Source organism: Micromonas pusilla (assembly GCF_000151265.4).
Source record: "Micromonas pusilla CCMP1545 genomic scaffold MICPUCscaffold_14, whole genome shotgun sequence".
Classification (NCBI taxonomy): domain Eukaryota; kingdom Viridiplantae; phylum Chlorophyta; class Mamiellophyceae; order Mamiellales; family Mamiellaceae; genus Micromonas; species Micromonas pusilla.
The window spans coordinates 44,520-58,536 of record NW_003315895.1 but is presented as its reverse complement, the minus strand read 5'-3'; the positions used below and the strand labels follow the sequence as shown (position 1 = coordinate 58,536).

The window sequence follows — 14,017 nt, the reverse complement described above, 5'->3', positions numbered from 1 at the left end:
GACGACGACGACTCCTCGAGCGCGTCGACCGTCCCCGCGGTAAGCCCGCGCGCCTCGCCCACTGCCCCGCGCGCGCGTCGCAATCGAAATTCTCGTCCGTCGGCGGAGGCCGCGCCGCGTTGACTCGCGCGTACGCGTCGTACGAGCAAACGGTCAGGCGTACGCGTACGTTTTCGAGGAAACCCACCGCGTGTCGGCTGCTCCGAGGATTTGAATTTCGTCTCGGCAGCGCGGCCGCCCGACCGCTAAAAAAAATTCAACGGTCTCCCAACGTTCTCCACACCGCGCGACGCGCGAGCCGAGGACGCGCGCGCAGAGCAGGGCGCCGCGCGAGCGACGCGCACGAGCGACGCACGGGGCGCGCCGTCATGTCGGACATGATAGAGATCACCCCGAGAGAGCCGGAGATACGCGGCGTGCGGTTACATCACGCGTATCGCGCGTCCGTCACGCTGCGGAATCTGACGCGAAACGCGCTCGAGCTCACCGTCCGCGCGGGGTCGCCCGAGCGATGGGCGGTCGCCCCGGCGTCGATATTCCTCGAGGCCGGACGCGTCATGAAGGTAGACCTGCGATTGAAGCTCGTCCGCGAGATGCGGCCGCGGCGGCAGGCGGGCGGCGCCGGACGCGTCGGCGCGGACGCCGCGGACGCCGCGACGCAGCGCGACGTCTTTCACGTCAAGACCGAGTACGGCGAACAGCGATTCCACGCCGCGTTCACGATGGCGACGAAAGAGGAGATCGCCGCGATCGAGGCGAGAGAGAAAGATAAAGGGCCGGGGTATCATCACGACGAGGAGGAGCGCGCGAGGAGCGCGTCGCCGCTGCCGACGAGCCGCGGCGGCGGCGGCGACGACGCCGCCGCCGCTGCGGCGTCGGCGGATGCCGACAGACGCGCGCGGTTCGCGTCCGCGCCGCCCACGAGCCGACGCGGCGCGGAGCGCTACGACGACGACGACGACGACGACGACGACGACGAGCGTCATCGCGCGGGCGGCGGAGGAGGACGCGGCCGCGCGCTGACGCGCGACCGCCCGCCGTTCTCGCATCATCATCAATCTCGTCATTCCGAATCCGCGCGCATCACGAAGAAGAAGGTCGACGCGTTGACGCGACGGCTGTCCTCCCTGGAAGACGCGCTGTCGCTCAAGGACGCGCTGCTCGCGGATAAGGAAGAACTCGTCCGCGCGCTGCGGTCGCGCGCGGAGCTCGCGCGGGAAAGGGATGGGACCGACGAGGAAAACGGCGACGCGTCGACGTCGTCCCCGCCGGAGGCCCTGGCGGCGGCGCGCGCGACGGCGGCGGAGCTCCAAGGCGCCAACGCCGCGCTCCGCGGGCGATGCCAAGAGCTCGACGGCGAAGTGAACGCGACGCGGACGGAGTGCGACGCCCTCAAGGCTCGTCTGGACGCGCTGCAAGGGACGCGCGCGCCGCAACTGGCGGACCTCGTCTCCGCGGCCATCGCGCACGAGCGAACCGCGTTCGAGGCGCAGGCGCGTTCTCCTCACATTGGTCCCCGTACGACCGCGTCCGCGCGGCGCACGCCGATCCTTGAGGACTTTCTCTCCCGGCGTATGTTTCTCTTCGCCGCCCACCCCTCGCTTTCGATCCCGACACGCCGCGACGCCTTTCAACTCTTCCATCTGACGCCTTTGAACGCCACCCCGACGTCGCTTCTTATGGGAGAATACCCTCAGTCGCTGAAGGCGCTGCGCGTCCTCGAGGCGAAAGACGCGGTCCTCGCGTCGCGAGAGCGCGAGGTCAAGGAGGCGCGGAGCGAGCTCGGCGCGCTCGCGAGCACGCTGGCGAGCGCGCGGAAAGAGCTCGACGCGCGCGAGAGACGGTTGATCTCGACGATCGACGAGCTCAGGTGCGTTCTGTGCACACGTTTTTCACTCACCTCACCCGCCGTTCGGTTTCGACACGCGATCGCGTCCCCTTTCGACTGACCGACGAACGAACTTTTCAGCGACGCGCGAGAGGCGCTCGAGAGCGCGAACCGAAAGATCGCGACGGCGGACGACGCGCGCCGCGCGCTGGAAGAGAAGACGAACGTCATGGAGGACGACGTGCGCCGCGCGTCCACGACGAGCAAACGATGCGCGGCGCTCGAGGAGACGAACGCGTTTCTTCAAGCGGAGGCGGGCGCCGCGAGGGACGCGCTGCGCGCGGCGAAGGAGGAGACGGACGCGTTGAAGATTTCGCTTCGAGAGGCGATTCGCGCGCGCGACGACGAGCGCATCAAACTCACGTCGCAGATCGAAGCGTTGGAGAAGGAGAAGCTCGCGATGGAGTCGGCGTCGCTTCTGGACGGCGCGAGGAAGACCGCGGAGCTCGCGCGCGCGCACGTGGATCTCGCGTCCGCGTTGGACGGGAAGCGCGCGTCGAAGGCGGTGGAACCCGCGCCGTGGCCGCCGCCGCCGCGAGCGAACGAGGACGCGGCGTCGTACCTCGCGCGAAGCGCGGTGGCCGCGAACGGCGCCGTCCCCGGCGCGGAGATGGCGCGCGCGGCGGCGGACGACGGCTCGTCCGACGGGTCGGCGGCGGCGGCGGCGTTTATCCCCCCGACCAAGGCGTTCCACGTGACCCCCGCGCTCGTGTCATCCTCCGCGCCCGAGAAGGTGGTCGCGGAGGTCAAGAAGCTTCAGAAGGAGCGCGACGGCGCGTTCGCGGCGATCGACGCCGCGCGCGCGGAACTCGCCGAGGCGAAGGCGTTCGCGCGCGGCGCCAAAGCTTCGCTCGTCGCCGCCGCCGCTCGCGCGGCGTCGGGCGCCGTCGTCGACGCCGCCGGCGAAGGCGAAGAGCCCCCCGCGCCGTCGTCGTGGGTCGACGCGGGGCGCCACGCGGCGGAGATGGCGTCCATGGAACTCCACGCCGCGGAGTTGGCGTCCGAGGCGCGGCTCAGAGAGGGCGACTTGAGGCGGAGAGCGGCGCAGGCGGAGGCGGATCACGCGGCGGAGACGGAGTCGCTTCGCGCGGAACTCGCGGCGCTGCGCGATCGCCTGAGCGTCGACGTCCGCGTCGCGCGGATGGACCAGTCCGCGGCCGCGGGGGGGGAGAGGCAGAGCGCGGCCGCGCTCGCGCACCGCGCGAGGACCGCGGAGGCGGAGGTTGCCGCGACGAGGGCGCGTGCGGAGGAGCTGGAAGCCGCGTTGGCGCTCGCGTCGGCGTCGGCGAAGAGCGCGCCCTCTCCGTCCGTCGCGAAGAAATCGACGCCCGCCTCGGGGAAAACGCAAACGCAAACGCCGCCCTCGAAGCCGCCGCCGGCGATCGCGACCGTAGAGTCGCGACTCGCGTCCAGGGTCAGCGAGCTCGCGTCGCGCGCCGAAGCCGCGGACGACCGGGTGCTACGGCTCGAGGACGAACTCCGAGCGGCCGGCGTCCCGGTCCCGCCGCCGGGCGCCTCGCGCGGGCGCTCCTCGTCGGTCTCGACGTCCGGCGCCGCCGCGGGCGCGGGCGCGGGCGCGGCGACGTCGCACGCGCGCGCGAGAGAGAGCGCGAAGGACGACGCGCGCCGCTCGGAAGCCGCGACGAGCGCGCTGCGAGCGAAGCTCGGCGACGCGGCGCGAGACGTGACCACCGCGGAGCAGAGATTGGCGCGGGAGCGAGTGCGGTGGGAAAACGAACGCGCGCGGCTAGAGAGCAAACTCCGCGCGACGCGCGACGACGGCAGCGTCAAGGCGCAGGCGCTGGAGGCGACGATCAACGCGCTGCGGTCGCGGTCGGGCTTACACGCGGAGGTGGCGCGGTTAGGGGACGAGGCGACGGCGCTGCGACGCGCCGAGAGCCGGCTGCGGCACGAGCTCTCGTTCGCGGAGGAGCGACTCGGCGCCGCGCTTCTCGAGTTGAAACGTCTCAAGGGCGGTTACGGTCACGACGACGACCAGCCCGACGACGCGCTCGCGATCGGCGCGGCCGCGGCCGCGGCGGCCGCCGCGGAGGGCGCGCTCGAACGCGCGCAGGACCGCGTCGTGACCCTCGAGAAGGACGCCGTCAGGGACCGCGCGGAGATTCGAAGACTCAGGCGCGTTCTATACACTGGTCCCCATACGACCGCGTTGGCGTGGTGAACGCCGATCCTTAAGGACTTTGCCCGGCGCGTCTCTCCGCCCACCCCTCGTTTTCGATCCCCGCCCTCGACGCCTTTCAACTCCATCTGACGCCTATGAACTCCACCCCGACATCGCTTTGTATGGAATGGCCCTCAGAGAGGAGCTCGAACGCGTCGAGCTCGAACGCGGGCGAGAATCTTCCGCGCGCGCGGACGCGTCTGTCGAGCTCGCCGCCGCGCTGGAGCGCTGCGCCGCGCGAGACCGCGCGCTGCACAACGCGCGCGAGTCCGCGGCGTTGGAGAAGGAGCGAGCCGCGGCGAACCGCGCGCACGAGGTGACGGCGGCGACGCGGCGGTCGGCGGCGGCGGAGGTGCGTTCTGTGTGTGCGAACGTACTGTTTTTCACCCGTCCATAAGGCCTTAGCTCGGTTTCAACACTCGATCGCGATGGGTCCGTGGGTCCCTTTCAACTGACCGATGATAATTTTTTTTTGTATGGAACGACCCGCATCACAGAGCCGCGCGTCGGAGGCGGACGCGCGCGCGGCGGCGGCGCGAGAGGAGGCGAGAGACGCGCGCGGCGAGTGCGCGAGGAAGATCGCCGCCGCGGACGCGAAGCGCGCGACCGCGCAGAGAGAGCTGGACGCCGTCGCGGAGCGCGTCGCGAGCGCGGAGGCGGAGCGCGACGCGGCGCGACGCGAACGCGAGAAGCTCGCCGCCGCGGTGGACGAACGAGGCGCGCAGCTGCACATCCTAACGGAAACCGTGGAGGCGTTACAAGCCGCCGCGGGCAGCGGCGACAGAGAGCAACGCATCGTCACGCTCGCCGCGCAGGCGGCGACGTCGAGAGCGAGCGAAGCCGCGCTCGAGCGTCGCTGCGCGGAGCTCGTGGACGCGTCCAGAGCGCACGCGTCGGAGCGAGCGGCGGCGGAGCGGAGAATTCTGGCGTCGGAACGCGCCGTCGTCGCCGCGGAGGCGTCCGCGCGCGAAGCGATCGCGCGCGAGGAGCTCGCGCGCCAGGAAGCCGCCGCCACGAGGGCGTCGGAGACGTCGCGCGCGGAGGAGCTCGCGACACTCGCGCGGAAGTGCGACGCGCTGCACGAAGCGCGCGTCGCCGCTGAGAGCCGGGAGCAGAGCGCTCGAAAAGCGCTCGAGGCGCAGCACGCGAGGCACCTCGAGCAGCTGAGGCGCGTATTCCTTACACTGGTCCCCATACGACCGCGTTCGCGTGGTGAACTTCATTCCTTAAGGACTTTCTCTCCCGGCGGTCGTTTCTCTCCGCCCACCACCACTCGCTTTCAATCCCGCCGCGCCGCCCTCGACGCCTTTCAACTCCGCTTATGACGCCTTTCAACTCCACCCCGACGTCGCTTCGTATGGAACGACCCTCAGCGCCGAGCGCGAGGCGTGCGCGGATCGCGTGCGCGCGGTGGAGATGAACGCCGCGCGCGCCATCTCCATGGCGATGACGTCCGGCGGCGGCGGCGGGGGGCGCCCGGGCGTCTCCGAGCGCGACGCCGGGAAGGCGGCGACGATGGACGCCGAGGACGCGGACCTGGCGTTCGCTGACGCCGCGGCGGCGCGCGAGCGCATCGAGCGGTCGCTCGACGACATCGTCGACGTCGCGAAGACGCGCGCGGCGTTCTACCGAGCCGCGTTAAACCGAGCCGCGAAGCAGGGCGTCGTCGTCGACGATAAGGCCAAGAGGACGACCGGCGGTGGCGACGGAAAGGCAAAGGCGAAGAAGGGAGGGAAAGAAAACGCGCCGGGCGCGGCCGTCGCGCCGCCTCCCGGCGACACCGCCGACACCGCCGAAACCGCCGCCGCCGCCGCGGACCCGTACGGCGACAACGAGTGGTCCGCCGCCGTCGTCGCGCGACTCCGCGCGCTCGTCCTCGAAGCCGAGCGCGAAGTCGGCCGCGCGATGTGCGCCGCGCGGTGCGCCGCCGCGGGAGAAACCGCGGCGAACGCGCGCGCCGCCGCCGCGGAGGCGGCGCTCGACGCGCGGACGGCGGCGTGGGAGGAGGCGACGGCCGCCGCCACCGCCGCGGAGGAACGCCTCGCGCGTCGCGATCACGTCGTCACGCACTGCGTCGACGAGCGCCTGCGGCTGTCGCGGCGCCGCGCGGCGCAGCTCTCAGGTGCGTTCTATACAAAAGTTTTTCACCCATCGTCCGGTTTCAATACTTGATCGCGTCTCCTTTCAACTGACCGATGAACTATTTTTGTATGGAACGACCCTCAGAATCCCTCGCCGCCGCGGGGAGACGCCTGATCGCCGCGGAGGCGGCGACGGTCGCGGCGACGCGCGCGGCGCGCGCGGAGACGGCGCGCGCGGAGGCGGCGCTTCGCCGCGCGCGCGCCGCCGAACGCGACGCGGCGGGCGCCGCCGCCGACGCCGCCGCCTCGCGCGAAGAGCTCGCCGGCGCGCCGAGCGCGTCGGACGCGACGGAGGACGTCAAGGCGTACTTCGAATCCGAGGTGGTCAAATCGCTGCTGATGGGCGGCGAGTACGGCCTCGGGAGCGAGCTCACCGGCGCGGCGCATCACGTCGCCGTCGCGCGCGCGGCGGCGGGGGATAACAAAGACGCGCGGCTCATCGGCGTCACGCGCGAGCTCTGCGCGGCGAAGCTCACGGAGCGGCACCTGCTCGCGTCGCTGGCGGCGGCTCGGCGACGAGGCGACGCCTCCGCGGTTCGATGCGCGGAGCTGAAGGCGGCGCTGGACGAGACGGAGCGCCGCGCGACGGAGCTGGAGCGCGGCGGCGGGCTCGGACTCGGACGGGAGACGACGACGACGACGGGAGCGGGAGCGGGAGCGGGAGCGTCCGCCGAGTCATCAGTCCCCGCGTCGGTCGACGGCGTCGAGTGCCTCGCCGCGCAGCTCGCGTCCAAGGCGCACGACGCGTTCGTCGCGCAGGAGGACGTCCTGAGACTTCGTCAGCGGATCGCCGAGCTCGAGCTCGAGGTGGCCGACCTCGCCGGCGCGCGAGAGGCGGCGGCCGCGGCGGCGACGGCGGCGAGAGAGGGCGCGCGCGCGGACGTCGCCGCCGCCGCCGCGCGCGACGCCGAAGCGTTCGCAGCGAGAGCCGCCGCGCTGCGTCGCGACCTCGAACACGAGAAGGCCACGTCGCACGCGGCCGTTCGCGAGGCGCAGGCGATGGCGCAGAAGACGCGCGCGGAGGCGGCGGTCGCGGTCGCCGCCGCGACGGAGCGCGCGGACGACGCGGAGCGGCGCGGGGACGTCGCGGAGGCGAGGGGCGCGGGGGAGGCGCGCGCCGTCGTGGAGGATGAGATTTTGGCGTTGGAGGCTTCGAGGGCGAGGGCGGAGGCGCGCGCGGGGAAAGCGGAAGCTCGCGCGGCGGAGGCGACCGCGCGGTGCGACGCGCTCGAGGACGAGGTGAAGCTCAAGAACGACGCCGTGGAGTCGCTGCGCAAGGCGTTCGCGACGCTCGAGCGCGAGGTTGGCGGCGGGGGCGGGAACGCGACGACGAAAATATCGGCGTCGGCGAAAAAATCAACCACCAAGTCGCCCGACGCCGCCGCCGGCGGCGCCGTCGGCACCGCGCAGACGACGCTCGGAAGAAAACTCGTCGAGGCGAAGCTCGCGGAGGCGGACGCGCAGAGGAAGCTCCGCGCGGCGCAGCGCGCGGAGACGGAGCTGCGGGACATCGTCGCGAAGCGCGACCAACGCGTGGAAGCGTTGAAGCGGCAACTCGTTGAGAAAAATAAACGCATCCGCGACGCGCGTTGGGCGGCGCCGCAGCCAGCTGTGAAGACGGCGATCATCAAGACCGCGCGCGCGGAGGCGGCGACGAGGGAGGCGAGGGAGGCGAAAGACGCGGCGGCGCGCGCGGCGGCGAAGGAAGCGACGCGCGGCGCGGGCGACGACGACGACGACGACGACGACGCGTCCGACGCCGGCGCCGGCGCCGGATCCGGGGACGAATTCGACCGCGCGAGGTTCGAGTCCGAACGCGCGAAGCTCCGCGCGGAGCGCTCGCGCGCGGAGGCGGAAGTCGCGCGCCTCACCGCGGAGCTCCGCGCGCACGTCGCGAGCGCGCCGACGACGGAGGAGATGGAGGCGCTCCAAGGCGAGGTGTTGGCGCTCAGACGCGCGGCGGCGGCGACGAAAAAGTTTACGTCGGTGAGCGATCCCCACGAGCTCCAGGCGGACGTCAACGCCGCCGTCGTCGCCGCCGCCGCCGCGCTCGGGAGCGCGGCGCAGAGTCATAACGCGTCCTCGCGCGCGCGCGCCGCCGCCGCCGCCGCGGAGACGCCGCCGAAGCCCGGCAGCGCGGCCGCCGCGGTGGCGTCCCTCGCGCGCGCGCTCGACGAACAGCGGCGTCTCGCCGCCAAGGCGCGCGTGGACGAGGCCGCCGCCAAGCGGACGCTGCGGGAATCCGGGAAGGAGAAGGCCGCCGCGATCGCGGAGGAGACGGCGCAGCGCGCGGTCGTGCGCGAGCTCACGCAGCGCGCGAGCGCGCTCGGGCGCGACAAGGCTGAGCTCGTGGACGAGCGCGACAAGCTCAAAGAGCGATTGCGCGCGACGCGCGCGTCGCACGGCGGCCGCGGCGCCGGCCGCGCCGCCGCCGACGCCAGCGCGCAGTGCGGCGAAGGCCAGGGCGATGTCCGCCTCGTCGACGCGAGAGCGCTCGCGTCGCTGCTCTCGCAGCAGCTCGACGGCGGGTTCACGCCCGCGTCGGCGTTCGTGTCGGACCGCGCGCGCACCGACGCCGACGCGGAGACGGCGCGCGTCGCCAACGCGCTCTCCGTGGAGACCGCCGCGTTGCGCGCCGTCGTGTCCGCGCTGGCGTCGGACGAGCACGACCGGTGCACGCCGACGGAGCTCGTGACGCGCGCGGCGACCGCCGCGATGGCCGCGATGCCGTCCGCGCCGCTCGTGCACACGGTGTCGCCGTCAGTCGTCGCGACGGCGATGGCGGTGGCGCCGTTGGCGGCGGAGCGCGCCGTCGCGGGCGCGGGCGGGGGCGCGTCGTTCGCGCCGCCGCCGCCCGTCGCCGCCGCCGCCGCGCACGACAAGGGCACCGACGTGGACGGGCTGCGCCCGCTCTGCGTCGACGCCGCGACGGAGGCGCGCGCGATGACGACGGAGACGCGCTCCGGTCCGGACCCCGGAGGCGTCGGGTCGACGACCGCGCCGAGGGACGCGAGCACGAGCCCGGGCGGGGAGGCGAAGATGGTCGACGGGACGGGGCGCCGCGCGTATTACATCTCCAGGGTGGACACCGCGACGAGCGGCTGCGACGCGATCGCGCTGACGTTCGACGCGGGCGTGAGCACGGAGCTGCAAGGGGACGCCGCGGCGAACCTGACGACGCTCGCGGAGATTGGCGAACGCCGCGGGAAGGAGGTGGCTTCGTTGGAGAAGCGTTTGGCGGCGGCTTCGGAAAAATGGAAAAAGTGGAAGGCGCGGTGCGACGGGTTAAAGTCGGAGCTCGCGACGTCCACGGAGCGCGCGGCGGCGCTCGAGCGCGCCGCTTCAGGCGACGTCCGCCTGGGTCACGCGGACTACCATTACGCGGAGACGGCGTCGGACCGCGACGCGCCCGCGGCAGCGTATGCGGCGCGACGCCGCGTCGCCGAGCTGGAGGCGCTTCTCTCGAGCGTCGACGGCGCCGGCGCGGCGGCGGCGACGGCCGCGCGCGCCGACGCCGACGCCGCCGTCGCGCGGCTGCGCGCCGCGGAGGACGAGACGCGCGTTTTGGTGGACGAGAGGGACCGACTGAAGCGCGAGCTCGACGAGAGGGACGACGAACACGCGCGAATGATCGCCGCGATGCGGAGCACGATTCGCGGGATGCGAAACGCGAGCCCCGCGGACCGCGCGGCGTACCTCGAAGCGTTGCGTCTGCACGCGGAGAGCGGCGTCGGCTCTTCTAAGGGTCCCTCGTCGTCGAACCCTAACCCTAACCCTACGCCTCGGGACCCTAAACCCTCCGCACACGCGTCGAAGGACGCCGCCGCGCTCGTCGTCAAGGGCGTCAAGATGGCGGAGCGCGTCGTCGACGCCGAGCGGCGGATGGAGAAGGCGTTCGCGGTCACCGCCGCCGCGCTCGACGCCGCGGAGACGGGCGCCGCCGCGTTCGGCTCTCGCGCGTCCGAGCAAGCCGCCGCGCTCGCGACCCGCGTCGACGACGCGCGCGACGCCATCGCGCTCGTCGCGAAGAAGGCGGAGCAGCTCGAGGCTGAGGCGCGTTCTATACACTGGTTCCCATACGACCGCGTTCGCGTGGTGAACGCCGATCCTTAAGGACTTTTCCCGGCGTCTCTCTCCGCCCACCCATCGCTTTCAATCCCCGCCCGCGTTGCCTTTCAACTCCAACTGACGCCTTTGAACTTCACCACGACGTTCGCTTGTATGGAACGACCCGGAGGCGAAGCACGGGGAGATCGCCGCCGCCGCCGCGACGCGTTGGCGGCACGTGGCGCGGTGCGAACGGTACCGCGAGCTGCTGCGGAAGTTGCGGGAGGAGCACGAGGAGGAGCTCGCGCGGGCGAGCGCGGCGCTCGACGCCGCGCGTTTGGAGGTCGAGGCGGCGCGCGCGGAGGCGCTGGAGGCGCGCGGGAAGGCGGAGCGAGCGGCGAACATGCGACCGTCCGGCGACGACGCGGCGGCGACGGAGGCGTACAAGGCGTCGAAAGAGACGCAGCTCGACGGCCTCCGCGCGGAGATCGCGCGTCTGCAAGCGCACGTGGAGACGCAGACGCGCGAGTTGAGAGCGACGAATGCGAAGCTGGCCGACGCGGAGGCGGCGACGAAGGCGTCGAGAGACGCGTCGAAACCGACGAAACCGGAGGCGTCGAAACCGACGAAACCGGAGGCGTCGAAACCGGAGGCGTCGAAACCGAAGCCGTACGCGCCCGCGTACGACGCCGCCTCGCTGACCGTCGCCGCGGAGGCGTCCGACCTCCTCGAGCGTTTTTTCGCGCTGGAGTCCAACGCGGACAAGATCGCGCTCCTGGAGTCGCGCCTCGCGACGAAAGCGGACGCGGCGGCGGCGGCGAGTCGCGCCGAGGTCGCCGCGGAGGACCGCCGCCGCAAGGCGGAGTCGCGATGCGTCGCGCTCAAGCTGCGGATCTCGGAGCTCGAACAGAAGGTCAACGACCCGTCCGCGAACTGGGACGCGTTCGCAGACCTCCGCGAGAAGCTCAGCGAGTCTGAGGAGAAGCTGAAGCGCGCCAGGGCGGACGTGAAGCGCATGCAGGCGCTCGCGGGCGCCGCGCGCGCGCAGACGGAGGATTTCAAAAAGGAAAAGAGCCGACGCGTCGAGCTTCACGCGCAGCTCGCGGAGGCGAAGGCGAAGGCGAAGGAGCTCAAACACGAGCTCCAGCGCAAGGACGCGTTCGCGAGGGAGCTGAAATCGAAGCTCGAGAGCGCGGGCGTCGCCTTCTCCGGCCGCGGCGCCGCCGCCGCGGAGGAGGCGGCGGCGACGGAGGAGGCGAGGCAAAAGCTCGCGCGGTTGAGGTGCGTTCTATACAAACGTTTTTCACCCGTCCATCGGTTTCAACACTTGATCGCGTCCCCTTTCAACTGACCGATGAACATTTTTTGTATGGAACGACCCTCAGAGCCGAAGCCGCGCGCAAGGACGCGCTCATCGCCAAGCTGCGAGGCGACGGCGGCGACGTGGACGACAAGGTGGCCACCGCGGTCGCGAGCGCGATCGCGGAGGAGCAGCAGCGCGCGGCGGAGAGCTCGAAGCGAATGAAACGCGAGCTTCAGCGCAAAGACGAAGCGCTCAAAGCGCACGAGGGACGCGTCCAGACGTTGCGGGATGAGGCGCGTTCTATGTCACACTGGTCCCCATACGACTGCGTTCGCGTGGTGAACGCCGATCCTTAAGGACGTTCTCTCCCGGCGTTCGTCTCTCTCCGCCCACCCCTCGGTTTCAATCCCGACACACCTCGGCGCCTTTCAACTCCGCTTCTGACGCCTTTCAACTCCACCCCGACGTTCGCTCGTATGGACAATTACCCTCAGCTCGAGAGACATCACGGCGCGACGGCTGCGGCGGAGAAGGCCACCGCGCGCGCGTGGGCGATCGGCGGGTACGACGCGCGACGCGCCAAGGCGATGCTGTCCGGCGTTCGAAGGCTCTCGAGTCGTCTTTTGCGGCTGAGCGCCGCTGTCGGACACACCGTCGGCGCGGCGTCGAAGGCGTCGGACGCGCTGGAACACAAAAACGCCCCTGGGCCGGTGGAGCGCGGCATCGCGCGGCTCGTGGACATGGAACCGGACGAGGTGAAGACGTTACTCGACGGCGACGACCCAGCAAACGCGAACGCGAACGCGGACGCGGACGGGTCGCCGCCGTCGCCCGTCGGAGGACGCGCCGCGCACCCGGCGAGCTTCGCGTCGTTGATTCGCGCGATGGACGCGCGCGCGTTGGAGGTGGAACGTTCGCTGTCGTTTCCGGACGCGTCGTCGAAACGCGCGAGCGTCGGCGAAGAAGAAGGTGACGGTTCGCCTCCCCCTCCCTCCGCGCCCGCGACGGTTCACGTCCGCGACGACGCGCAGCAGCAGAAGTGGAACGCGGACGCGCTGCGATGGATCGTCGAGGCGGCGGAGGCGGAGGCGGCGCACGCGGAGGCGGCGTTGAAAGCCGCCGTGCCGGCGATGCAGGCGTGGTGGATCAACGTCCTCGCGACGCGAAACGGCCTCCCCGGCGCGCCGCAGGGCGCCCCGGGCGACGGCGCGAGGTTCACGAGGGCGCGCGGCAGCGCGCGGAAGAGGGAGGAGGCGCGGAGGAGGGGGGACGCGAGGGGCGTCCGGGAGCACTGGCCCGCGGGGGAGTTTGGCGCGGGGACGCGGGAGAAGCTCGCCGGCGCCGCCGCGTTGCTGGCGTCGTCCAGCGGTTCGGACGAGGAGCCGCACGCTGCGCCGAGGGAATAACTACATAGAAAACCTTACTAACATACTACTACTACTACTAGAAGAAGAAGAAGAAGAAGAAGAAGAAGAAGAAGAAACCTAAACTGATTCGAAACGAAACGCGTGCCCGCCGTCAGTTACGACGCGTCCCCGTGAACGTCCCGACGACGACGTACTCGGCGAGGATCCCGCGGTAATTCGCGCCCAAGAAGCTCGCCTCCAGATCCCGCTTCACCGTGACGACCCCCGACGTCAGCCGGACCGCGGTTTTCTCTTCTGCGCCGTCCTCCGTCGTGACTATCTTCGCGTTGAAATACACGGGACCGTCGGGTAAGATGTCCACCCCGGACGCGGTCACCGGCGCCGACGCCGGGAGCGTAAATTTGAAGTAGCCGGGCTCATCGGCGATCCAGCAGAACCCGTCGAACGTCGAAGAGGCCGCGCGCGGGTCGACGCCGCGCGAGCCCGCGAAGAAGCGCGATCCGCGCACGCCCGCGGCGCCGCGCGACGGGAACATCCCCGCGTCGCGCGGCGCGAAGTCGACGTCGAGCGAGAGCGAGACGCGCTCGAGCGCGGCCGCGGCCTTCGCGGACAGCGGTCCGTCGTTCATCGGCGAGCGCAGAAAGAGATCGACGTCGACGGCCCACCTCGCGGCGGACGCGCCGTCCGCGCTGGGGGCGACGACCGCGGAGACGGACGCTTCCTCGTCGTCCTCCATCGCGAGGTCAACGCGCGCGCGGAAGAAACCGAGCGCGCGCTTCGCGGCTCTGGCGAGCGCGTTGTCGTCGGAGGAGGAGGGGGCGGAGGAAGAGGCGCGCGCCGAGGCGTGCCTACCCTGCGGCCCCGCCCCGGGCCGGATCCCACCGCGCGACCGCGCGTCCTCTTCGAAGATCGAGCGTCGTCTCCGTCTCTCGTCGCGCGGGACGCGCGGCGACGCCGACGCGGCGGCCATCGCGAGCGTCGCCATCGTTCCCGAGCGCGGCGCGGTCTGACGGCGGGTGTCGGCTGCGGCGTCGCCGGGGAACTCGCCTTTTTTCTCTGTTTTTTCTGCCTTTTTTCGAACTGTTCCGA

At 71.6% G+C, this 14,017-nt stretch overlaps 2 protein-coding genes across 2 annotated transcripts; one reads left to right on the top strand and one right to left on the bottom strand.

The window, feature by feature from the left end:
- Positions 1-368: 368 nt before the first annotated feature.
- MICPUCDRAFT_42631 (uncharacterized protein) lies at positions 369-11,917 on the top strand (the record flags this gene model as incomplete). Its single annotated transcript, XM_003063320.1, has 7 exons — positions 369-1,480; positions 1,970-4,028; positions 4,568-5,136; positions 5,444-6,117; positions 6,297-10,306; positions 10,449-11,533; positions 11,644-11,917. The coding sequence occupies 7 exons, from the start codon at positions 369-371 to the stop codon at positions 11,915-11,917; spliced, it is 9,783 nt and encodes a 3,260-aa protein (XP_003063366.1).
- A 653-nt stretch (positions 11,918-12,570) lies between these two features.
- MICPUCDRAFT_48772 (uncharacterized protein) lies at positions 12,571-13,913 on the bottom strand (the record flags this gene model as incomplete). Its single annotated transcript, XM_003063114.1, has 2 exons — positions 12,571-12,950; positions 13,088-13,913. The coding sequence occupies 2 exons, from the start codon at positions 13,911-13,913 to the stop codon at positions 12,571-12,573; spliced, it is 1,206 nt and encodes a 401-aa protein (XP_003063160.1).
- Between the last annotated feature and the right edge of the window lie 104 nt (positions 13,914-14,017).